Source organism: Rhinolophus sinicus, linkage group LG01 (assembly GCF_036562045.2).
Source record: "Rhinolophus sinicus isolate RSC01 linkage group LG01, ASM3656204v1, whole genome shotgun sequence".
NCBI lineage: Eukaryota > Metazoa > Chordata > Mammalia > Chiroptera > Rhinolophidae > Rhinolophus > Rhinolophus sinicus.
The window spans coordinates 21,649,452-21,677,293 of NC_133751.1; the positions used below are offsets into that span (position 1 = coordinate 21,649,452).

The 27,842-nt window shown below is 39.4% G+C and overlaps 1 protein-coding gene across 1 annotated transcript in view; it reads right to left on the minus strand.

Moving 5' to 3' along the window:
* Window positions 1-3,120: 3,120 nt before the first annotated feature.
* Window positions 3,121-27,842, minus strand: part of CXADR (CXADR cell adhesion molecule) — a 35,276-nt gene continuing 10,554 nt past the window's right edge. Inside the window, exons 2-7 of the mRNA XM_019732020.2 lie at window positions 18,799-18,965; window positions 14,723-14,927; window positions 6,845-7,000; window positions 5,782-5,904; window positions 5,130-5,268; window positions 3,121-3,836 (exon numbers count right to left, since the gene is read on the minus strand). Coding sequence (XP_019587579.1) covers window positions 3,572-3,836; window positions 5,130-5,268; window positions 5,782-5,904; window positions 6,845-7,000; window positions 14,723-14,927; window positions 18,799-18,965 — 1,055 coding nt within the window. The 3' untranslated portion in view covers window positions 3,121-3,571. The remainder of the gene's footprint in view (window positions 3,837-5,129; window positions 5,269-5,781; window positions 5,905-6,844; window positions 7,001-14,722; window positions 14,928-18,798; window positions 18,966-27,842) is intronic.

The following is a 27,842-nucleotide window of genomic DNA, read 5'->3' on the forward strand; positions in this document are numbered from 1 at the left end:
ATAAGGTATTTGCTGGTATTACATCCATAAGATAATACATTTGGTAGTGTTACTATCCAAAAGATAAGCAGAACTACAATTCACAAATTTATTATTCTTCCCTGCTTCTATAACCTAAGTAGAATATGTGCTCAGTTATGGACATTTTAGTGTCAAAATAGGCACATGAGTAAAAAATCCAACTACAGAATATGCTGCCTTTATTGAAAGAATATCCAAAGGCATTCGAAATATTAAAACTTGCCCAGAACATTTATACTAAACACAGGAATATTACAAAGATGTATGTACATTATATATTGTCACAAGCCACTAAAAAGTTAAAATGGTGCCAACATTTTCTACAAACTACTCCTTACATGACACATCAAAGCATTAACTACATAATATGGACCTTTTCTGTTCACACTGGAATTAGGCATCTGAAAGCCCTAAACACTGTAGAGATGAAGAGATTAGAAAAAAATTATAAACGTTCACATAATTTCAAATTTACATGCTGCACGCACACAAAAAGAATGGCTATTTTAAGAAGCCATACATTACAGAATTTGATACACAATTTCATGCAATGAGATTCTTTTTTATATGTAATCAAAATATTTACTTGCCCCTTCACTATGCTCTAAATTTCTGGAACTCAATTTTGAAGATTATCTTTTAAGTAAAATTAAGTATTAATCCGTACTGATAATCTTAATTGTGTGTCTTGATTTAACTTCCCCCTACAACACACTCGGGCTGGGCTTCCACTGTAATGACTCCACTGCATATAGGTCAAATTTAAAGTAAGTTATTTCCCCGGAATAACTGGTCAGTGTAAGCAATAAGATTTGGGGGCGTGGGGGGAGGGGCTTCTAACAGGGGAATATTAGTAAGAATGCCAATAAGAAAAAGAGCACCTGTAAACTGCATATTCAAAGCATGGAACTGCATCCTCTCCGGTATCTCTTCCTTTCAAGTTATCCTGTGTAACTCAACACAAGATGGTGTCGTGTCTCTTAGATGTAAAGTGGAATCAAATGGTTCTGCCTCCAAGATGCAGTCCCGTCCTGGACTGATGTTGTTTAGCTCTAATGGAAATGCCTGAGTAACAATTTTTTGTTGAATTGCTTGATATTATCAATAGTAATTCTAGAACAAATATTTAATCTCTGTTTCAACTGAAATTATCAGTGAGAATTGTTTAGGAAGTTATCAGTCCCAATTTTTGAATTGACTGAAATTTACAATGAGAGTAGCTGGAAACATAGCCTGAACCTGAATTCTGTCCTGTAAACATCATCACGCCCAATAGATCTCTTCTGGTTAAACAGCTAATTTTTTATGAGCCCATTTCTCACGTAGTAGGTGGTATGGACCTGAACTGAAAGAGCTTCTGGAAGAGATTCTGATTTACTTACAGTTAAATTCTAGACTTACAGTGAAGTCTAAGGGAAGGAAGGCCTTCCATATGTCCATTTTTTGCAGTAATTTCCACTTACATTGCATAATCTTTGTTACATGAAAATGGGAAATTGAAAGGACCAAACATTTTATTAAAGTTTGTGCTGCTATTTATTCTTATAATATCTTATAAGTTTTATTCATATAAAACAGACCAGACATCTGGTATTAAAAAATAGTTACTGTTATAAAATCAGAAACACAAAGTGTGTTGCGGATGCTGAAATTTAGAAATCTTTATGAATAACGCAGTTAACATCCATAAAGAACAGAAAAGAGGAGGAGGCAAGATTGAAAGTATGAGGATAGAAAGGTGTCACAGTGATGCATTTTTATGAACAGTACCTTCACCTCTAAGCACCTTCCAGGTGATAGCTAGTTCATAGGCACCAGAAATTTCGTAATAAAAATTAAATTACCAAAAAGGCACAGATGAAAATGTTAACATAAGTATAAAAGCAATATTATGTAAGGTTAAAAACCTGTTTAAAAAATGCTTCCAAATGTGTAAAACTATACACTAATCCATTACAGACATTCAGTTTAAATTTATCAATAAAAAGTGTACACAATACTCTTCCTAATCATAAATTTATGCCAACATTAGTTTATAATGTACCATGTACCACCGCAGCACCCAAAGAGATTAGCAGAAACCAACTCCCTACTAAAATCTAGGGAAAAGGTTTTAGAGCTAGTGAAATAATTTATTGCAGGATTTATTTACTATAAAGAAACTGTTGGCTCATTCTACTATATCCACACTCCCTCACAATCCCAAGGGAATACAATAAATTCACTTTCTTTTACTACAAATATTACACACATTTGGCAGTTAGGAGTATTCCTTTTACTTCTTTTCCTTTGCTTTTTTTTTTTTAAGAATAAATCACTTTCACAAAACTAAGACTCAAATTTTTCAAAGCTCAACGTGATTTTCTGCAACTACACGAAGACGCATTGGCCATACAATAGCAACCGTACATCCTCCCAAGTCTGAAACACAGAACTGATGGAGGACACTTAACTAGCTTAACATGTATTTCATCATTGAGTCTATGAAGAAAACGTCCTCCAGTAACTGCATTCAAGAAGGCAAATTTAGAATTACATGTTTCTAGAACATTTAACATGCAACACCATCAAAAGACAACACTGAACCAGAAAATAAAATTTTAATTTAGAACCAATAACTAGGGAATTTCAATTAGTATTTGTCAAATAATAAATGAATTGTCATTTTTCTTATTAGAAAAAATATGACCTAAAGTAGAGAGCCAGCATCTAATTGGGAACTGCAAAATACTCCATCCTTGATCTGGCTGGTCACTGTTTTGAAGACCACCACAGGCCTCCAGGTATCAATTACTCATCACTCAAATCCATCCTCACTATTGCACCACTAATGTCATTGCTCTATGTATTCTAGCTAACAGCACATTTTCTAAATGAATCCATTTTAGCAGATAAAAGAGGTTACTATGTCCCTGTTGCCTGTAGCAGTCTATTAATTAAATACTTAAGAAATCATTTCATAGACAAGGTTTATGAATGACGTGAAAGAAAAACTAGTAATTTCTGGAACACTGTGGTGTTTTCTGTTACTAGAGCTATTCCAAACACATTTAGAGTTTTCCAAGAAGCTATAAAAATAAGAACAAACATGCATATCAGTGTGTTTTGCCACGAATGATCCTTTATCAATTTTGGGGTACTACAGAGTCATAAATTAGTTGAGAAGGGCATCCTAAAAAGAATGGTAGAAATTATAAAGTACCACTTTCGATGATTCAAGTATCAACTTGGTGTGCATGTTTAAGTTCACCAATTTCTTTACCTGTGATTTCATATTCAAAGTGCTACATGTTACTTAAGTATTAATATTGAGAAACCTATAAAATCAACCTTTTCCAGGAAATCCTTTTCAGATGGTGAATTTGTCTTCACTAACTTTAATGCCATTAGCATTTCAAACAAAACTTTTTGAAGTACAGTTCTTACAGTTTCTGGTTACCTTCTTTTTGATCTATTTTTGAGGCTGGTAGCAAAATTTACACCAGAATACGTTTTCATATTTCGAAAGAAACGAAACGCGGAGCCCACAGATGACACACGCAGAGGCTCTCTACACGATAGAGCCGTCTTTGCTCTGTGCTGGGATCATCACGGGTACCGCTCCCATCCTGCTGAGATTAGGGGCAGCTACCTTAGTGGGGGGGAGAGTCGGACTCTGGGGAGCACGCTCAAAGTCTTCACTTGGCACCTGGTTATACTGAGTCTTGGAATATCCTTCCATGTTGGAAGGAGACATGGATCCTAGGGACGAGTGATTGCTGCCGATGTAGCTTCTGGCAGTGGATGTCCGGCTCTTTGGAGGAGGCACGTCTTCCCTAGAAAGCAAAGATCCTAATATAAGCTCAAAGAATATGTTTCTAAAAACTTACAATCACGAAACATCCTAATCATGGGTGGGGGTGAGGGAAGAGACTTTACTTAAGCATTAAGTACATAAAAGTGTGTGTGACGCAAAAAAAAAAAAGCAAGCACAATACAGCATAACGTTATGAACTGTGTATTTGTCCCATATCATTTACAGAGTATGTATCTTCAGATGTAATGAAATGGGTTTTTTTCTAAGAATTTATGATTCTATAATGTTGTCTTACAAGGAACAAATAATTTCATGTTCTAGTATCTCTAATCAAGATAATCTAATTATAGTCATGTAACACTTTACACTTGATAAAGCACTAATACCTACAGATATATTTCTATCAAAAAAAATCCTTCTCGTTATAAAAGTTACTTATCTAAGACCTGAGCTGAAAACTTAGCTGCTTCAAGTCTGCGAAAACTAGGAATAAGAATGTTCATACCAAGGACTGACAAAAGAAGATATACTGAATTACCTCTGGTGCATTTCAAAAATACAAGTGCCCAGACCCCATCCCATACCTAACAAATGTCAAATTCCTGATGTTATTTAAGTCATCTGTTATTATTTTTTAAAATTCTATAATCCAATGTGCACTTTTAGTTAAGATCTATTGGTTTAGAACAGGGGTGTCCAAACTGTGGCCCGCGAGCCAACTGTGGTCTGCAATCCATTTTTAATTGGCCCGCAGCAAATTCCAAAAATATATTTAGTTTACTTAAATAAACCAGGTGAGGCAATATGTACTTCACCTCGAGTGAGTGGCGCGGCTGTTTGTGTATTTTACCGCATACGGCCCTTGGTAAAAAATGTTGAAAAAAATTTGGACATCCCTGGTTTAGAATATTCTAAAAAAATAAAATCACATTACCAATAGTTCTATAAACTACCTGTGTCACTTGATACACTCAGGTCTGTTTTTTTAAAACCTCAACCTCTGGTCCATGTTTTCGAAAACCTCATGCCTGTACTTTCCTGGGAGAAGGCAGACAGTCCTGAGATAAGTCATTCTGCAGTGGCTCTTAAAATAGGGTCTGACACTGGAGGAATTCAAGAGGTGGGGCACGAAGGAGGTGGGTTGGATCTGTACACTTGAAACTGACAAGTAAAAGCTTTAAATGGACTGAGGGGAAGAGCTGTAGCTTTTACCTACATGTCACAGGGGCGGATGCTTTGGATGATTGAGAACTAATGCGTTAGACACATAAACTTAGTATATACATCAGTCAATTCTTGTGTCACTTATTACCTGATATCATGATGAACTTCCTTTTCATATTTTTTTTCTCTGCGCTTTTTATGACAGCAAAAGATGATCAGACCGATCAACACGAGAGCGAGCAAAGTTCCTATAATAGCTCCTGCAATTGTCCCGGCTCTGTTTGAAGCTAGAATAAGATGTTCATAAGAAAATAATGAATAGTAAAAAACACCGTAGCAAGTCATGCAGAAGGTAAGGATACATACTGACAGAATGATTTCCTTGCCTATATTAACTTTATGTGACAATTAGCTATTTTTGGTCCAGGGGGAAAATCCAATAAGAGAACTTTCATCTGAACAATAGAATCTCTTTCAAGCATAAAAGTGATAAAAACCAGATTAAAAGATTTTAATATTCCAGCTATCTTGGTTGGGAGCAAGAATATTCTAAATAGCTTGTACTTATAATGGCTAAATGTGGTGTAACAGTTGACAGCTCTTATCTTCTTAATGTCGCTACAACAATGAAGGTTTTATGAATAAAATGTCATTTTTCCTTTCCATGATTTCGGAAAGCGAGTAACGAAGCCTCAGAGTGCTTTGCTCACAGGTAGCACCCACTTGCCCTCAATGCACACTTGCTGACTGAACCAAAGGCAAACGATTGTCATCGCAATAGACAGAAGAAACACACTTACGAGGAACCACATCCAGGTGTAACTGGCACTGATCAGAGCCCACTCTGTTGCTGACTGTACAGCTGTACGTCCCAGAGTACTCAGTAGTAGCGTTTTTTACCGATATAATAGGTGAACTCATTTCTAGGAAAAGTAAGGCAGGGGAGAGCAAAACATTTTTACAGGATTGTATTGGTGAGTTTTTGGTAAAGGCAAACCCTACTAAATTTGACAATCCAGGCAACAGTGAGACAGGCTGAAGCTGGGTGCAGAACAAACTGCCAGGGAGACACACACGCCTGTATCCAGAATACAAACAATCGTGCCACCAGTTCATTTCTATCAAGGAGAAAATAACCATGAGCTCCTTAGCACAGTCTCAGCTGAAGCAGAGCTGCACTGATTATAAAAAAATATTCCATGACACAAAAGCTCTTTAGTACAGTAGGAAGATTTGCAAAGCCTATCTCATCCACCCACCTCTCCCTACATTGGACGAACATACAATATAAAGTCAGAAGGGGTCACACAGTTTGCCTCTTAGTTTGGAAAAAAAGACACAGAGGTGGAGAAAAATCCTACTTAAGATCAACCAGTTTGAAAACAGGTCAGCTGTAACAGAGTGAGCAAACAGATTTAACCAATGTGTAACTTTCTAGTTAGTCCCACACAGGTGTTTTTCAGGTTTATTTAGCTTTCATTGGCACACCATGGGTAAATTACCCTATCTTCAACATGAATCTAGGCAAAAATTTCAAGATCCAATTCATGTAATAACTTAGCCACTAAGTTATGATCATGAACATTTTCTATTACTATTACCATCAATTAAAAAATGCATACCAAAGAAACCAATTATAATACCCAAAACAGTGAAATCATTATAAAAGTATCTCTACATGACACTAAACTGTCATAAAACACCAAATAATTCCCAGGGGATCCTGATTGTTCTGTATAGAATAGGGGAGGTATTTGGGGACACACACACACACACACACACACACACACACACACACAAATCCCCCTACTAGAGTTAGGCCCAAATCAATGGCACATGTACAAGTTGTATAGTCAATGGTACCTGCTATCAATGACGTTGGCATTTTCTGTGCGTTGGACAATTTCTGCCATGCATATTCTAATGGAAGTGAACCTTCTTTTGGTTCACATTTTAGTTTAAAGTCATTTCCAATTTCTTCTGATCCATCAACGTAACATCGTATACCCGAAGGCTTAACTGAGAAAAGAAAATTAAAACTTCATACAAAAGAATGGAATTTATACTTGAACACAAAGCTTGCTGCACAACCACGGCCTCATCACATGATCCTGGGTTCTGCGTTGACAAGACTGAAAGACTACAAGTGGTCAACACCAGTTCTCTCAGCTTTGTCCAACACAAAACAGGCAAGCAGCCATTGCATAGGGAGGTCTGGCGGCATCCCAGGTGCGGCTCTGTGCCCCTCTGGTTCCATGGGGCACCCCTGAAAAATGGAGGCATGAAGTGGGCCGCACCCCTTCAGACTTGAGGAAGCTTCCCCGTCCATTCTATTCCTCTTCTCCGCTGGCCATGTAGCCCTCCCTCTGGGAGTATGTGCCTTGTCACATCCCTCTGGGTGCCGTGCTCGTGCCAATCAGGGGGTTTGTATTAAAGAATGCTGATAACACGGACAATTCCCTTAGTACAGCAAGGACCAATTAGTATTCCACATTTACACTAACCCGAGAGTAGTGTTATAAAAAGGCAATAAATCTGAGGCTATACGCCAGGTCTCTCTGGTAACTGTTCAGAGTGGCTCCTAACCCCAGTATCTGCAACTCACCCCAACACTGGATTAACACCTTGGCATTCATACTCTTTTGTTGAACTGTATTAAGGCCTAATACACATACAATAAAATGAACACATTTTAACAGTGTGGGGTGATCACGCTCAGCAGATGCTGAACACACACATACACACTGTTAAGCACCACTCCAACCTCCTCCTCCCCTGTGCTGGTTGCAACTGATCTCACTCTACAGCTCCGCTGGCCAGATTTTACTGCTGTAGGTTAGTGCTGCTGCATCTCGAGTCATATAAATAGAATAATGCAGTATGTACTTTGTTTTTTTACAGTGTGTACTTTTGTCTTGCTGTTATTCATCGTAAGGCTTTTGAAACTGATTCCTGTTGTTACATATTAAAAAGTCCATTATTTGACAGCCGAGTTGTATCCCATGGACAGACTGTAACATAAATTTGCTTATCCATTCCTCTATCAGTGAACACTGATTCCAGTTGTGGGGTTACTGTTAAAGCCTAATTAGCTAAAGTGACCAGGTACAGGTGTGTGGCCTGTCCTCAGCAGACTGACTGACCAGTGGGAAGGCAGTATGGGGGGCTGGGAAATGTCACTGGCAAGAGAGAAGGGGGATTCTGAAGGATTCTCGGAGAGTCTCAAAGAAGCTGCGATCTGTTCTGAGTCTGACGCTGTTTCTAAGGCAGGATTAGTTGAAGCTGGGACTGAACTGGCCACAAGGGCTAATCAGCAACTGAGTACCCCCAGTAAAGGACAGGCAGTGCAAAGTGGGGTTGAGGGTGATGCTGGGGTGACAGCAGTCACCTCTTGTGGGGACAGAGCCCCAGAGAGCATTTTCCAGGCTCTCAGCCTCACATAGAAGGGTGCTGGCTCAGGTAGTAGATGGCCATCAGCTGTGACTAGTTGACCATCGGCTGTTGCCGGTTAGCCATTAGCTGCTGATATAACTGCTGTGGTAAGCTAGCAAACGTGGAGTGTGGTGGAGTGTGGATTGCGGATTGTGTGGTTCCTGCTTCCTGTGTCTCCAACCCAGCCGCCAGTGACACTATAGTGGTATGACTCCCCTATCTTTTTGGCCTTTTTGGCCTCACCGTGTCCTGAGTTCTTATGTGGGGAGCAGGACCAGAGACCCCGCGTGACTCCCTGCACGACACCTCTAGTTTACAGCTGCCCCACGACCTGAGGAGAAACGACGTTCCCTATAAACTCTGCTGCTGGCTGTAACTGTGTCTGTCCACGCCTGATAAATGGCAGGACTGCTTTCTTCTTCTTTAGTCTGACCTGGTTTTCCTTCTTTCAATCGTGGATGGGCTTTTATTCTTCAACAATAAATAAATGTGAGGTTTTAGTTTTACACCATTATGAACATTCACGTTGATACTGGCATGTTTTCCTTTTTCTCGGTAATTGCTGGGTCATTTATGCTACATGTATATTTAACATTAAAACAAACTGTCGAACTTTTCCAAATCTGGCCAAAAAGATCCATCCTACACGGTGGGATATCTTTAACCAAGGTTATCAGTCGTGATCTCACTTCTTCACGCACTTCTTGGTAATTCTTAAACGTGATGGTATTTCTCCCCTTCACCTGTTACTACTTGTACGTTTCCCTAAGGATTAACAGGTGCATTTAACCGCATTATTTTCCTAAGAAAATCCGTTGTCAGACTGATCAATCACCCTGGAGACATCAACTGGATGTTTAAATCTGTTTTGCAAATTATTTAGTCCTGTGAGTCCAACAAAATGAACCTTGCTCTCTATTTCTTCAAACTACCAATAAATCCTTTATTCTATAAACTAGCAGTGAGATATGAAAACAATGCTTTGTATACCAAACATCTACTGGGTAATACAGCATTTTAACCCTAACCCTCATCTTTTCTACTGAAAATGACCCTTTCCCATACACCAAATGTTTCCAACAAATGAGCAGTTACTTAAAGCGGCTGCTCAGGAGATTCAGGGCACCACTGAGTTTGAGATCTCAACATACTCCACCCACAACAGAACAGTATTTTACTAACACTGGTTTTGGAGTGTCACATTGGAGGGGCCACCTGTTTTCCATTAAGAGGAGAAAGTACAAGTCTTTCTATATGCCAACCCCAACCACCATACCACAGCGAAGATTAACTCTTCATCCATGGCACTTGCCTAGATCAAAAGATAAAACCACAAAGGGACATAGATGAAGTTTTATCCCCTAATGTCCCTTTGGTCTAGGGTTCCAGGATACCTAGCCATTGTTCTCAGAACATTTGCCTCCCTGGTCATTAGCACAGCTAGCAGTTCTTCTCAGGTAAGGGTACATGACTGTAAGTTGCATGTACTTGACCTGACCCAATTCAGTAACGCTGTGCTCAATATACAGAGGGTGCCAAAAAAAATGTATACACATTTTTCTTTTTAAATTTTTTATTGGGGAATATTGGGGAACAGTGTGTTTCTCCAGGGCCCATCAGCTCCAAGTTGTTGTCCTTCAATCTAGTTGTGGAAGGTGCAGCTCAGCTCCAAGTCCAGTTGCCATTTTCAATCTTTAGTGGCAGGGGGCACAGCCCACCATCCCATGTGGGAATTGAACCGGCAACCCTGTTGTTCAGAGCTCACGCTCTAACCAATCGAGCCATCAGGCCACCCCGAAATGTATACACATTTTCAGAAAGGAAAAAAATTTATTGAAATTGTAATACTCAATATTTAGCAATAACAGACAAATACAAGTCATCTGTATACATTTCTTTGGCACCCCCGTTATGTATCTGTGGGGACAGAGTCCCAGTAAGTAGTTTACAGGCTCTCGGCCTCATGTGGAAGGGTGCTGGCTCGGCTGTGGCTGGTTGGCCGTCGGCTGTGGCCAGTTAGCCGCTAGTATAACTGCTGCGGCTACAGAGAGCCGAGGATTGCCGAGGACTGCCGAGGATTGCCGAAGAGCCGAGCAGAGTCAAGGAGAGCGGAAGAGGAGAGCCGAAGAGAGCGGAAGAGAGGGGAGGGACAGAGTCGAGGAGAGTGGAGGAGAGTCGTCGGTCGGTCGGTTGGCGGAAAGGCGGACGGTAGGTCGCACGTCCGGTGGTCCCAGCCTCCAGTGAGACCATAGGGGTATGACTCCCCTACCTATGGCTCCGTGGGTGTTCCTTTTTGGCCTCACCATATCCTGCGTTCTTGTGTGGGGAGCGGGACCAGAGACCCTGCAGGCCGCCCCGCACAACAAATGGCACAGCGAGCAGGGTCCCTGCATGACAAATGGCACAGCGAGCAGGGTCTCCCGCACGACAGTCTCCCACACGACAGTCTCCCGCACAACAGTATCACATGATCATCCCTCTGTGCCAGTAGCCTACCTCAGTCTATCGGAAACACTCTAAATCCCCATATGGGACGCCATAACTTTTAACACGTCATTCATCCAGGAATGCTAAATTTGCTTGGTTCAAAATACCTGACTCCAGGCAAAATCCATGCATAAGATTCTAAAAATCGATAGGCAAAGTTTGAGGAGAAACAAGGTCTCAAAGTGGCTCCCTGAGATACATTTTTAATTATGAAAGGAGACGTTGTAAGTTTACAGTGGAGAAACACATCAGATAAAACTTAGGTGGTCATGATTAACAATGAGCCACGACCGTGCGCCCTTACTGGAGGAGACTCAGGAGACGTAAATGCAACGTGGATCTTAGATTTGGCCCTGCTGCAGGACACTGGGAGGAAACTGAAATTCAAATGAGGCCTGTAGTTTAATTAATAGTATTGTCCCAACATTAATTTCTTGATTTTCATAATTGTACTATCATTTTGTACCATGTTAATATTAGGAGAAATTAGATGGTAAGTACACTTTCAGGAACGCTCTAGTATTTCTGCAACTTTTCTGTAAAACTAAAATTATTTCACACACACACACACAAAAAAAAATGCCCTGCTCTGTACCAATGGCTTGCAAATCCCAGTGCTGCCTGAGCCACCATACATGCTGTGGCCATTGTATTCTGGTGGCACTTGAATGTACCATACACGTCCCGGAAACTGTGCATCTCTCCTCTTCAAAACAACCGACTCTTGTACCAAAAGGTCTCTATAATAAGCCCTTTTGGAATTGTGGGGAAAGGCTCTTGTGATACCTTATTTCCCCAAAAATAAGACCTAGCTGGACAATCAGCTCTAATGCATCTTTTGGAGCAAAAGTTAATATAAGATCCGGTCTTATTTTAGTATAAGACTGGGTCTAATATAGTATAGTATAGTATAATACCAGGTCTTATATTAATTTTTGCTCCAAGAGATACAAACAAAGCTGATTGTCCAGCTAGCTCTTATTAACGGGGAAACATGGTATGTGGCCACCATATTAATCCAATACTAATTCCCTTTGTTATCATCACCCCCTTTCAGCTTCTTTATCGAGCTGTGTCCACACGCACATTTGGGCCAGCATGTCACTCCTCACACCCAGGCAAGTAACAGTCGCCCTGGTTCGTGTCCACACAGAGTACAGGGCTCAATGAATGTGCTCTCATTACTCTGCAAACAGCACGGACCGTATCTCCCCCAAAATAAGACCTGGTCTTGTATTAATTTTTCATCCAAAAGATGCATGACGGCATATTTTCAGGGGATGTATTATTTTTTTTCATGTACAACAATCTACATTTATTCAAATAGTCATGTCATCTTCTTCTGGAACATCGTCATAACGTACTAAATGTGTCCGTGTGGCAGACGATTTTAACTGGGGCTTATTTTCGGGGAAACACGGTAGCATCTCCTCCAGATTTCCCATAAATGAACCAAAGTTCAGGCAGAGTTTGTAACAGTGAACCAACAAGCAAGAGCTCCACTGGACTACTACCCATTCAGGGCCCTCGAGGGCATTTTGTCTTTCCTCCAGATTGTGTGCAGAATTTTCAGGAAAAACTAACAAACAAGCTTCCATCCAGCTCTCACTTTCAAGAGAAAAAATTCTGATAGTTTCTCCCACAGCATGACTCATCTGAAAACATGGAAGAGAGTTACAAGAATTTTCTGGCTCTCAGTCTCGCAGGATCTGAGTATTAGTCACCCAACTTCTGTCCAGCAATAACTTCCTCCTTTCTCCTCTTTCCCTTTAACTCCTCTCTCTCTCCCTAGTTCGAATTCAGAGTTTGCTTGGCCATGATGATCCCCCAAACACTAACAAAAGATGTTACTGTGCCAATGCCTCGCAGTGACCCATTCTGAAGAATTCGATGTTGGGGTTGTGATGTTTAATGTAAAAGGGCCGTTCTCCCTGACCCAAAGCCATAGCTGCCACTATCAGTGTGCTTGGCCATACTATTATGTGCCAACTCTGTTGTCCAACCTGGCTTCTTTCTTGGGTGTGTGCTGCCTTATTCTGTAATGATCCCTTCAATAGAAGCCTGCAAATTCAACCCAGTATCCGGTCCTATAGAATCAACCAATCTCTCTCTCTCTCTCTCTCTCACTCTCTCACACACACACACACTCACACACAAGTCCACACCTCTTCTGGGAATACGAGATCTGGGAATGCCAATCACATCCCTCCCAGTGTACTTGTCCCATCAAACAGAGATTTCACAATGAAAAATTCTGATACGATGATAAACTGGTATACTCGGTACATCACAAACCAGTTAAAATTCCATGTATATCTTTTTCAGTGCTTTCTGGAGAGCAGTGTTAAAAGAAGATATACAGTCAGGGTTATAACCCCAGGTATACCTGGGTTTGAGATAAGAGTTCAGACAAGTTATTCAGCTTTTACCTGCTTTCACATTTATAAAAAAAAGGACGATAAACTCCACATTTACTGCGTGTAGACAGAGAAAGCTAGAATTTCTGATGTTACCATATTCCTTTCCTTTTCTTAGTTCCTTGTTCAGGTTCACATGCTTTCATACCAGAGGGAACACTGTGAATGAATGCCATTCAGACCCCTGTGTGCCCACTCAACGATGCTGCAGTGGGAAGGCTGCTTTTCCAGCCACGACAACCCCTGAAGTTGCCACTGGAGTGCACGAAATCTGCATTCTTGTTTCTGCTCTGACATTCATTCTTTAGAAAAGAGTGATACTCAAAATGAGTCTGGAACCGAAAGTGCTTAACCACTAATTAGTTCTCTAAAACAAAAGGAATGAGGAAGTGGGGGAGACCTCCTTTAATTAGTTAATTCCAGTGGTATGGTAGGCAGTTCTAGCTATCAGTATTTCCTATGTAAAGTGGTTCCCCAAGTATCCCCCCAAACCTTGTTACAAAACCGTGGAATTTACAGAATAGGGAAGAGGTGTCTTTCTACATGGTAGCCATTGCACTTTTGTGTAAAATCTACGAAAACAAGATTGAAGAAGCATATTTATGAACAATAGCCTTTCAGAATTTCTCAACTTGAAGGGGTTCAGAGTGCTTGTGCATGACCACAAAAGCTAGAGGATAATAAACTTCGAAGTCTTTGACAGTTTATAAAAGGTTTACACTTATCTCCTTAACTATCCTAGAGAGAGCTATACAATCCTAGTGACCATCTGGCTAATCCTCCCACTTTATGGATGAAAAATAGTGATGCTCATAGAGGTTAAATGACTATGACGTGTGATGGCCTTCTCCCAATCCAATCTTCCTTCTACCGTTTACCTCTATTCTAAATACTCCAGTTATGCATCACGGAAACCTCACTCTTCGGCAAGTTTGAAATGAAAAGTTTAAAGCACACATAGCATTTTGAACTGAATGAGATAGAATAGAAATTTAATGATTATTACATCTTGTAATGTTTCCAAAAGGTAGGCTTAAGTCCAGGAAATTAAGAGGTTCTATTTAATTTTCAGGGCAAATCTGAGGACAATGCAAAAACAAAACAAAAACAAAAAAAACCTGGATCTCCAAATTCCTGGCCGAGGGTTCTTCTTCCATATCACAGAACTTCTTCATTTACTTTCAAATTCTCTTGTAAATTTCACAAAGAAGTTGGTCACTTATTTTTTTCTAACCTAAAAAATATACTAGGTTTATATTTTATGCTATTTGAGGATAACAGAATTACTTCAAATGTTTAAAATTATTACTCTTAAAAAATTAAGCTTTGTCTCACATAAATGCTGCTACTGTCATACTGTGACCACCCACCCCGTTAATAAGTAACATTAATATAAATAACTTACCAAGAACTTTCAGCTGAATCTTCTTACTTCCGACACCAGGGGCTTTTTTCACTTTGCACTGATATGTGCCAGTATCTGACAACTGCAAATTTGTTACGTTTATTGATGCATCACCAGATTTGAGATCACTACTTGTAAAATGCACTCGTCCTTTCAGATCTGGATAGTAGTCATCATAAATTTTGTCTCCTGAATATAAAATAATCTAAAAGAAAACGAAAATAAAACTGGGGAAACAAAACAAAAACAAGCAAACCCTCTGTCTCCTCAAATCCAAAAAAGAATAAGAACACAGTATTATGAGGAAACCTACAATTATTCAAAGCACAGATTAAGAAAATGGAAAGAGATCAATACGAGTGTATGGTCACACACTCTCATTTTAGATGGGGAAACCAAAGCCCAACATGATTAAGCGATATAGCCCTGTATTAGAGAGATTTAGTGAAACTGGAGAACACAGATTTGTGAATTCCTATAAACTCTTGTTTTTCAGCAGCCAATCAAATGTATAAAATGAAGTACCCACCACCACCACTTCCAAAAAAGGGTGTATGATAATTTACCTGTGAAATCGAACGAAAAACCAAGACTTTTTATCTTAATATGTTGGAGAGTTAATATTTAATATTTCAGGGTCCTAGACTCTAATAAAGTCATAAAATAAACCTCTTAAGACATGTGGGCCCAGGTGAGCAGGACCTTTCAATTAATCCTCTGTGAGTAAAAAGCAAAGACCCCTTCCTAATTCCACTGCATTTTCTGAGCCACTGTTACACACTTTATTGGAAATAACTAAAGGCTAAATTTAGAAGGAAAATAAAAACTGTGCTATACCTGACTTGGAAGTACACTAGTCACTGCTATAACCAAAATTAATTTAACGCACTTTATAATTTTTCACATTTGCTAACCACATCCTTCATTCTGGTCAGCTGAGACCCAAGTAAGTGTCAAAGAGTAGCGGTGCCAAACTCACATCATAATCAGAAAACACAACAACAGGCTACATCCTGCAAATAGTTTTTACCCGAGATGTTAATTATGGACAACACAATCAGAATAAATGTCAACTGTAGGAATTTTAAGGGCAGAAACTTGAGTTCTTTTCTGTATTATCACCTCCCCTACCATGCTGACCCCACTCCTAATTCACTAAAGATGTTTTATTTATGTACTAAGTGTTGGCTTCTAGGAAGCACTCCACAGCAGTTTGCTAAGTAAATAAAAGAAGCAGTTGATGGGTCCACAGCTGCCTTACTCTGTAAACACAGCCATTACTTTCTGGGTTCCATCTCGCCACACCCACTAGTCAACAACACAGAACTCCTCAAATGAGGCTGCCGTATCTTCCTTTGTATGTAACTATAGACTCCTCATAAAGTTCAATTCATTGTACTTTCAGTCTCTCATTTTGCCACACGCATGCTAGTAGTCTTTTGAGGAGGGCCTGACAAATAAGATTTGTCCCTACTGCTAGTTATTTTGTAAACTATCTTAGTATGTTCCCACGAAAACGATGTTATGAACAGTACTTAGGAAATGGCAATTTCGATTCCTCTTCACAACCCTGCAAGCTGGTGGCACTATTCACATTTAACCATCAGCCTGAGGAAAGCAGTGCCCCTCACAAATCAACTTTTGCAAAGTCACACAGCTCACACGCAAACCAGATCTCTTTGAACCAACCCAGTACGCTGACTTCATTAACACTTCTGTATGACTTGTAGGTTTATAAAACACTTATGCGTACACTATTTCAGTGAATTCTCATCATTATCCTGAGAGGTGGTGTATTTTTTCCCATTTTCAACCTGAGGAAACAGAGGCTTATGAAACATGAGAGGCAGTACAGGATAGTGCAAAGGTAAATAAGGTACAAAGTGGGGAGGCAGAGAGAGCAGGGTTCAAACCCCAGCTGCATCTGCTGCCAGCGGTGAGGCCCTGGGCATGTTCCTTCAAATCTCTGAGCCTCCGTTTTCTCCTCTTCACGTGTATAATAATAATTCTCAGTATAGAGAGTTATATACTTATTATATAAGGCTTAAATAAGTATATGTAATCAAAGTACATGACACACCAGAGCACATAGTAAGTGCATGATACACGGTTAACTGCTGACTAAAGAGATCACACAGAGAATAAGGGTGGAAATTTCTCCAGTGCAGTCCCCCACACTTCCTGCTAGCATACATATATTAAAATAAGGGCTCAGCTAACATACAATGTAGCTAAATTCCATGTAAGCATCCTCTTCTGCACCCATCTCTCCCTAACCCTTCTATCTTGCCTTTGGTCTGATCTCACTATGTTTTAGGTTACAGACTAGGTGTTTCACCCACAAATGGGCACTTAAACCCAGGCCCCAGTTTCTCCCTGTCTCACAAGTCCTGTAGGCAGCAAAGCTGGGCCTCTCTCAGCACCTAAGACTTCAGGTACTCCTTCCACGAAGGGACACACAGGCTATAGGGCACACTGTGCTTCTTGGTCTCTAGCAGCACTTTGTCCCAGGGCTTCACTCATGAGTCTTAAGCCAGAAGCATTTAAGACACAAGCTCTCCATTCATTCATCTTAACCTCGGGAGCAGAGTCCTGGACTCAAAAGGGACACGGGCACTGCACTGGGCACTGCACTGGCAAGTGTGAGGTAGAAGTCTCTATTCAGGGTGCTGGCACTGCCACGGGAAGAGAGAAAGAGAAGAGCAAAGCAGGGAGGCAGGGAACAGGGTGTCTGGGCTGAATGGACAGAATGAGTCAGGCTCAATTCATTTTCCTTATGAGGGAATTGCCAGTAGCAGACTCAGGGCAGAGGTATGTCCTTAGAGGGGGTGGCCCTGGTCATTTACAACTTGGGAAAGCACCTTAATTATTTCACAAATAAGTAAGGCAAACTGCCTGGATTTGCCAAAAATAATGATCACCTAACTGCACTGATTCAGATATTAAAATGGCTGAAGAACCCCTTCTTTTATGTGGACCATACGTAAAAATAAAATTTCTCTTCCAACTATATATACAGTTGACCCTCAAACAATGCAGAGGTTAAGGGTGTCAGCCCCTATACCATGCGGCCAAAATTTGCACGTAACTTTTGACTCCCAAAAACTTAACTACTGATAGCCTACTGTTGACAGGAAGCTTTATCGGTAATAGTCAAGTAACACAAATTTTATATGTTATATATGTATTATATACTGTATCCTTAAAATAAAGGCAAAGAAAAGAGTTATTAAGAAAATCATAAGGAAGAGAAAATACATTTACAGCATTTATTGAAAAAAAGCCACGTATAATGGACCTGCACAGTTCAAACCTATGCTGTTCAAGGGTCAACTGTTTTACCATATTCTCTAAATATTTGGACTTATTTTTCCCTCCCTGGTTTAATAATAACTTATTAACATTGACCTTATTTTTAATTAAATGTGTCAGATAGATGAAGCTAATATGCAATATTCTAAATTAAGTGAAATACCCTGTTACCATTGCAGGATATATATGCAGCATCCTATATATTGCAGATTATATATATATATCTGCAGATGAGATTATTGGGTAATTTTCCTCCTTTGTGCTACTTTTGGTTTTCCAGGTTTCCTATTAGGCTCTTCTTTGTATAATAATTAGAAAATTTTCTATAATATTTTGATATTTAATTTTTTAAATTTGATGAAATATTTTATAAATTGCTGTTTTGCTATGAAGACTGTTTTGCTTTTAAAGAAATTCATTATATAGGATATTTAACTTGAAGAAATACGGAAAACAGACTCTGTAATAACATGTAACTGCATTACACTATGTCACATTTAATGACCCTTATCCTGGGATTGGATTCCTTGTGTTCAAGTTAAAAATTCAATTCTATCCACTTTTCACCAAGTCTAGTTTACTCGCTGTCCCTCAACACACATTATGCGCATTTCGGCCCCACTGGCATGTGTGTTCCCACCCGATTTCCAGAAGGTTCCCAAGCTCCTGTGCCCCCAACTGCTATGTGACAACAGCCCAGCGAGGGGCACCTCAGACAAGCCCCACAGCCGTCTGCTCAGCACGCAGGCATTTAGCACACTTACCACTTGGTCCACCTGCTGGTTATCAGATGGTGACAGCAGCCACTCGATGTCCAGTGGGCCCTGGTCTTCCGGACTAAGGGTAAATTTGCATGGCATATAGGCAGTTTCCCCTTTGGCCTTTTCAATCATCTGATCAGGAGTAGTGATACTCAAACTTCTGGCAAAATCTGGAGAAAGACATATATACACAGACTAAGCATCACCTGCACACACGCCGTGTACCCAGCTGGTTCAGAAGGAGCACAGGAGATGGTGGAAACAGGATGCGATTTGGGACCGGAGTAAGAGCATTCAAACTCAGCGGGGCCCAGTTTTTCATTTGTGACTTTGTAAAAACGGAATGACAATACTAAATTCCAACAGAACAAATTAAAATGAAGAATTAAGTCGTTAGCTATCCCATGATCCTTTCCATTAGCCCTAAAAGAAGCTTAATACACAGTGACTACCACTTGTAATAAAATGTTAATAAAGTCGAAGCCAATAGATTGAGAATAAAAGAAAAGCCAGATTACATTCAAGACCACTTATATTCAGGCTCCATCCTAAGCTTTTAATCAATTTAAGTGCACTCCTCAAACAGATTAAAACTAGGCAGACTCTCTACTCCCTTAAATCAGAGGTTGTCCTAACTCTGACCAATGGAATACAATAGGAGTGTTCCTGTCCTGTACGGAGTTTCGGAGTTTCGAGGCTAGGCTTCAAAAGGTCCTGCTGCTCCCACTCCCGCCCTCTTGGACTCCTGCCACCTGCCATGGAGTAAACAAATCATGTTGAGAGAGAAATGAAGTGTCTGCCCAATGGCTGCAACTGCCCAACATGCAGCCACCCTGAAACACCCAGCCCCATGAGTGAGCCCAAAATTCTCATCTCGGGCTAGCCTAAACTGGCAACCCAACAGGATCAGGAACTAACACATGATTTTTGCTTTAAGCCTCTAGAGTTTGGGCTGGTTTGTTACACAGCAAAGAGTGATGACTCACCATCCAAACCCATTGATTCGGCCCAAAGGGACTACTTAATATCGCCCTGAAAAGTCCATACTACTCCAATCTGCATTTCATGTCCACATATCTGTTTAAATTACATGGTTTGATATTTATGTGTATAATCTCAAGTCTCTTCTAAATTAAAATTCAATCCTCCAAATAGTACTTTCTCCCATTTCTAATAAACTCAGCTCCATCCCTACCTCATTCGCCAAGGCATTCCTCTACCTCTTTACCCTACAATTTTTCTCTCCTACGAAATATGCACAGTACTTTACTTTCTGCTATCTGTATTATACTAATCTTGGAGCTTTTTTCCTTCATAAACCTTATTGTGAAGTTGACATGGTAGGCTCCATGGTTTTGTCACATCTTCTAGATGGTGATAGGTTATCTTCTTCCAATACTACTTTGTTTTTTTAAATGCATTTTTTGAATACATATCCTGATTTACCATTAACTCACTAGCTCCATTAGGGTTGGGAGAAACTGTGGGTACCTTTATCTCCTGTTGTCGTTCCCTGCCCATTAGTAGAAAAGAACTGGTGCCTAGATTATAAGATTGATCAATTTTAGAAATGTTGAAAGAGCATTAACCTACCAGAAGTTGTTGCTGCTACTTGAGGATATCCTTTCTATAGACACTACAATTTGTCACCTACATTTAATTTGTTTGGGTATCAATATTTTATGTATTAAGATAAAAATAATCTTATTATTCACCAGAATGAAAATTCCATTCCAAAATGAATCAAGACATAGCCCCAAAATATAGAGGTAAGAACATATGAGAATGAAGATTTGCTATTAAAAGACAATTAAAACATCATGGTTACTCTGTGCTTTTAGGGTTTTTATTTGGCAAAAGTCAAATCATACCTAAATGTGTTTAAATTCAAATGCTAATTATGCTCGCAGTACTTCTATTAGTCATTAGAATAAAATGCAACTTAGTTTTCATGATAGTATCTTTCATGCTTTCCTGTTTGATACATAAAAATTATTTTACCTTAAAAGAGTACCATAGAAAAGTTACATAAGTATAAAAAGAATCTGGAAAAGTATATACTAAACTGTTAACAGCAGATATTTCTTGAGAACTGAGATTTTAAGAAAAGTGACTGCCCATTTCTGATTTATACTGAGATTTTCTTAATGTATATACTGCTAAAGAAATTGTGAACAGATTTTTAAATGGCTTTCATCTATTTTTTTCCCCAAAAAATGTTTAAAACATTCAACTGCTCATTGTGTTGCACTAGAAATGAATTAAAATCTCAAGGTCATACAAAACAGTTATTAGGTTTCCTAGCAACAATAAAGGAGCCTCTTTGCTCAGAGGCATGGTTTTTCAAGTGTTGATACATTCAATAGTCACAAAATTGTAGAAGACAAAAAGCGGATACTTGGTCTCATGCAGTGTCTCTGGGGATTCTTTTCTAATACTGCCTAATTCTATTTATGAAGCAAATTGAGTGATAATTTAACTTGCAAACTACTTGCAGGTTCAAATATAAGTCTGAAAATGAAATCGTGTAAGAAATTTTCTTACAATTTTATTCAAACATATTCAGAGTGTAATGAAATATGTAGCACATTACCAACAAGTATTTGCAAGGTCCAGTTAATAAATGTGCCCACTGGATTATGTAAATAAACTGAATCACATCCCATTTTGGCAGTGACTGAAATAACATCTCCCAGTTTTCTGCTTGTTTTTATAATCTCCAAATTCCTAATCACTTGAATCTGTAGAATTTCTCTTCTGCCCAGTCTGACTTCTATCTGAATATCAAAATGTTATGCATTCATCAAACTTTTTTAGTCTTTGATGTTGTCAATTTCCTGCTACGGTGTTTCCCGGAAAATAAGACCTAGCCGGACAATCAGCTCTAACGCGTCTTTTGGAGCAAAAAATAATATAAGACTATAAGACCGGGTGTTATATTAATTTTTGCTCCAAAAGACGTATTAGATCTGACTGTCCGGCTAGGTCTCATTTTCGGGGAAACGGGAAGGCCTCAGATTTGTTTCTACTCTGAGAATGGAGAACTGGAGGTGATGGTAGGCACTCTAGGAGGCAGGCAGTATTTGGAACTCATAAACTGCCTTGATTTCTTTCATTTGTTTTTCAAATATAAACTACAGGTTAACCTAAATGGTCTCCAGCAATTGCTTTTTCTTCTGACAATCTTAAAATCATAGGAAGTTGGAAAGTGCTCATGAAACTTTATAGTTGATTAAAAGAGAGAAGTATATGTGTGTAACTGTTGTTTTGAGTGAGGGCAGCCTTAGAGAAAAATAGAGAACACAAAAGCTATGAAGGGAACGACAAATTTAAAATCAAATATTTTAGGTTAGGAAAATCACCAGCTAGCATTCTACAAACACTTGCTGAATGAAGGAAAGTTTTCTGTTATTCTATCAGGGAGAAAACAACATAAAAGGAATGTTTTGAAACATGTTTTCCATGTATTGACCTATACCAGCAAGAGAGTAACAAAAGTCTGACCAGTGATGGCATACCCACAGGAATTTTAAAGGCCATGTCTCAGTGTAGGATTGGAGCAGTGACAGGTGAGGTTTTTCCTACCCTGGACCCTAGTGAGTATTTCATGTCTTTTTTTTTTAAATTAGTTTCAGGTGCACAAAGCAACATAATACACATTTGATTTTGAGGCTAAAGACCATGCTTCCTGGTTTTCACTGGTTGATGTTAGCAGAGTGAAATTTCATGTCTTTAGCTAAATAAGTAGATAACAAATGAAAATCTCACCGGCACAAGTACCCCCATATAAGGGAAGGGAAACAGAGAAATCTACCAGAGACGAAAGACGGTCTGTTTCAAAATAGTGGAGCAACCTTAATTTGCAATGTGGCTAAAAGTAGGTGAAAATAAAATAAGACCTTTATCTATTAAAGCTGGAAGAGTGAAAGTGTGCTCGTCTGGCGCCTATCATACAAGGAAATCAAAGATGAGAGAAAGCACTAGTGGATCAAGTCCCTATTTGTAGAGCACTTGCGTCCATGCAGCTCTCCTGTCTGAAACGCCCACTTTCTCCCTCTGAGAGTACTTCTAGCCATTTATCAGAGGATCTCTTACCTTTCACCTCCTCTCTGAAGTTTGCCCCATCCCCACAGGCGGTGCTGCTTCCTCCTCTCTGTCACACAGCACCAGTTGTTTACATGTCCCTTCCCTTAAGCACATAGTTCCACTCACTTAACAGGTTCCCTGGACTTCATCTCCTGAGGGTATGTCCCTAGCCCTACTTCATAAGCCTCTCTCAACCCATGTGTGGCTGGAGAAAACTGCTCAACTGCAAGTGGAGGGTGTCTGAGGGAAGGTAAAGGAGCTATTTGAAAGAGTAGAGATGGGAGAGAGGACCACCAGACCCGGTTGGGGAAAGCCGGGGCGGAAGACCATGTACCCAGGGAAGCAAAGGAGTGGAACGATGAAACCCAGACAGGAGACACGGATCACAGTAGCTGAGTGAGCCTGTCTCGTGCTGATGAGAGCAAAGCTGATGCTTATGTAATACGCGTATTATAGGAAATGATAGCAAATCTGGTAGGAAACTAACATGTATGCAACATTACATGCAGTTATGTTAACATGAGAAATATGACATGAAGAAAAACTTTTATTTGTGAATATTCTAAAATACAACTATGAAGAAAAGTTGTTTGTCTCTTTCAACTACCTCTATCTAGGACCACATGAGGCAGAAAAATACTACACACTGATGTGTGGTTTCTTAGACTATCTGGAATCATTCCAAACATATTAACAAAAAAGGAAAAAAACTGAGAAATGAAAATCAAATTTTAAATTTGATTCCAAACGTCTTGCATACATCTTTAGTTTCTTGGAAAGGGGTATGTTATGATAATCTTAACACCAGTTGTTATAAAGAATTTGTTTGATATTGAGGGTTTTGAGAAATGTGAAAGAATATCATAAGGGTTACTATTTTAAATACAGAGGACACATTCAATTGGATCATTGCATTTGGATCACAGAATTCAAGATCCTTACATAGAAACACAATTATAGTAAAAAATCATCCACTAGAGCAATGTTAAGAAATAAAATGGATAAATCAGGAACGAGTATGTTTGCGGGATTAATTGGAACAAGTATAATTTTGTTGTGTGTTTGATAAATACCATGTTTCCCTGAAAATAAGACCGGGTCTTATATTAATTTTTGCTCCAAAAGATGCATTAGGGCGTATTTTCAGGGGATGTCTTATTTTTTCGTGTACAACAATCTACATTTATTCAAATACAGTCACATCATCTTCTTCCGAAACATCATCATAACGTACTAAATGTGTCCGTCTGGCTGACGGTCTTAATTGGGGCTTATTTTTGGGGTAGCTCTTATTTTCGGGGAAATACGGTACTACAGATGCCTGGGTTAGCAGGTAAGTCACTGTGATATTCCAAAATCTGTGCAAAAGTGCAACTGCCATGTTATTTGGATCATTTCCTTTTCCCCTTTGACAGATGCTAATTCCAAACTGTGCCAGTCTTTCTCACCAGGAAGTAGCAAGGGATTAGCAATGTTTAAAAGACCTAAATAAGGAGTATTTCTAGAAAGCAAAAAGAAAAATACTTTAAATATGTTAATAGTAGTTAACCGCTCCAACCAGGCTTTTAATGTTGCTGGAGTACTGAAGAAAACATAGGACATTAGAAATTACGCTCTTCGCTGTCTAAGAGTTTTAGTTGTTTACTCCATATGTGCCACTCAGTACAGTATGTTAACATGTACTTAGAGCTAAGAAAATAACACAGTCAGATAAGTTAATAACAATGAGAATGACACTAAGTATACTTATTTGCTTTTCTATGTAGTTTTTTTTAAATATAAATTCCCAGCTCCCCACCCCCAATGAGAAATCAAAAAGCAGGCGCCCAGGAAATAAACTGAGATGGAAACCATCATCTTAACAATAAATAGTAACTAACAGTGATTGAGTACTTATTATGTGCTAGGCTCTTTTCAAAATACTTCGTGCAGAGTAATTCTTTCAATTCTCGACAATTCTGAGGGAGGTACAACTATTATCCCTATGGTAAAATGAAGAGATCGAGTCACCAAGAGTTGCCTAAGCTACTAAGGGAGCGAGATACAGATCTAGGCAGCCAGGCTCCCGAGCCACACTGGTCCAGTAAGGAGCAGGCCCAGTAATCACCCTGGACAGGGAGATTTTGTTCTAAAAATCACTATAAAACACAGTATGTTATTAGACTGCATTCCAATCACTGTGGAGGAGGAGAGTTCAGAATTTACATCATTCCTCTCCTTTACAAAATTTCTAAGGAGACATTTTAGGTAGCACGCAGTTCAGGAGTTTGGGGGAAACTTTTTTTTTTTTTTTTTTTAAATAACAGGGAAATAAATACCAGACTAGAAATCTGTTGTCAGGTTTTCCACAAGAAAAGCTTGATCATTCTGGACACACTGCTTCTCTAGGACACAAACATAAATTAAGGGTGTTGAACTGAATTATCTCTTTCAGATCTAAATATGTCCTGATTTTAGACCATCAATCAACCAACAAGCCCTCCCCTGACATCCATCTCCTTCCCTCCCCCACAACTCAAAAACAGTAAGGGTGGTTCTCCAAATGCAGCCATTTCTGAAACAGTAGCATATGGAATTAAAGAAGCAGTTCTGCCCATTAATAGTGGGGGTTCTAAATTCAGATTTCGGTTCACATTCAAACTGAGCTTTCTAAATGCTTGGCCGTAGGCAAGGTTCCAGGCTTTTTAAGTCTTAAATGTTTTCTTCTTTAAAATGGGAATTAATAGTAATAATGCCTACTTCACTATAGGGATATTAAATAAAATAAAACATGTAAAGCATTAGGACAACCTGGTATGATCCTTTCAAACAAACGGTATCTCCTGTGACAATTCATTGTCATCTTATATGCCTGTCACTTCTACTAGCATATAAACTCCTTTAGTGTTGGGAAGGTATCTTTTAATTTTTTATCCCTTACACCTAGCATATAGGAAGAACTCAAAATTTGCTGTGTAAATAAATAACACTGGAATGTAAGTTTGAGGTTTGGGAATCACCACTGGTGACCGAGGCCTAATCTGGTCTAATGAAAGGCTTTGTGGGACGTGGCAATGGGGTATGTCTGATGACAGAGGCTGACGTCTGAGTAGAGACAGAAGTGAATGACGACTGTTTTGAGGAACTTGTCTCTCAAGGACAGGAGAAAAATAACAGTGTGATGTGTGGTCAAGAAAAGTCTGTTTTGAAGTGAGAAATGCAGAGCATGTTTCTAAGTCAAAAGGAAAGAGCAATAGAATGGGAGAGGTTAAAAATACATAAAGCAGGACACTCCGAGCCTGAAGGAGCAAGACCCCAGAAAAGAATGATGATATCACAGAAAATGGGAGATCAGACACCTTTAAATAAGAATGGAGGGAAGGACATATGAGGATCAATACAATTATGGATAAGTGTTGAGGAAGTGGAGCAACTGGAACTCTCAAGAGTCTGTTGGTGGGAGTGTCAACTGGTATGACTAACTTTGGAAAACTGTTTGGCCGAATCGGTCATAGCTAAGCATATAACCTACAGGACCCCAGAAACTCCATTCATGTATGCACATGTGCATGAAAACCCACGCATGAGAATGTCACAGCAGCACTTTCCACAATAGCCAAAAAATGGAGGAAAAAAGTGTCCACCAACAGTAGAATGGGTAAATCAATTGTAGTATAGTCCCAATAGAACACCATATAGTCGGGCAAATGAATAAATGAGAGCTACACAACATAAATAATCTTACAAACATGAAAGTGAAAGTCAGACAAAAAGCATAGACTATATAATTCCACTTATATAAAGTATTAACACTAACCTATACCGTTCGAAATCAGGAGAGAGAGAAGAAAGTGACTGGAGGGGGAATGAGGGGATTTCTGAAATGTTCTTTTTCTTGAACTGGGTGCTAATAACTTAGATGTGTCTCCTCACCTGTACACTTATAAATAATGCTCTAAACTGCCTATTTTTCTACATAGGAATGCCCGACTTCAAATAAAAAATTTAAAAATAAATGTAAAGAGTTGGAGACAAAAGTTAGTTTTCTTGTCTTTGTTAAAAATAAAATGTTCTGATGTTTTATAAATGTACTTTTATAAAAACTCTAGCCAAATGACAGTAAACCCAGTCTCCTTTGGTACAGTGATGCCTTTGCACTTTCTCTCCAGTTGTGCACCACAGGCCATGAGCCGGAGCAGGAAACTGGCCTGGAGGGTTGATCCACATCAGGAATGGGAGGGCGCTGAGGTCTGGTCTGATTGTGGGAACCAGAATTAGTGAAGAAAAAGTCTGGTTGTAAAGTGACCAGAAGAGGGTGAGGGTGGAAGAGGGAGGTAAGGACTCAGAGATCTCACTGAGCAGAGTGATAGAAGCTCAAGACAGCTGGGAGACAGTGATAATAGAGTTTCAAGACTTCAGAGGAAGGACTAAGTATAAGGAGAGGGTTACCCATTCCCAAATAAAATGGATAGAAAAATCACTGTATTTGAGAGGTCAAGGAACTGTGGTACAGGATGTTGGAAAAGTGAACTGTAAAAAACGTAAATCCTAAAACTCCAAGATAATGCTAAAATGGAGGGGGAGGGGACAGGAGTATGAGGTATAGGGGTTCATAAAGAGTCACCCCAAGATGTGCATCTGTATGATGCAGATTATTTTGAGCTAAAGGCAAATGAAACCCTTAAGACTCCAGAGAAATTCTACCCGCCCGTTACCTACCTAGAAGTTGAATTATGGGCCTTGCCCATAATAAGCTATATGGCAGGGCAAACAACTAATTACTGAACATCTCTTTTTATGTCCTGCAATGACCTTCTAAAGCCCAAGGCACCTTACCTCACCCTTAACTCAGAGCATTGTGTGTACATCATTTTAACTTTCTGTTCCTGAGACTCTCGTGTATTGGGGTCTTTCTCATATATGTGGGTTCCCATATGTACATATGTATTAAATTTGGTTTTCTCTTGTTTATCTGTCTCATG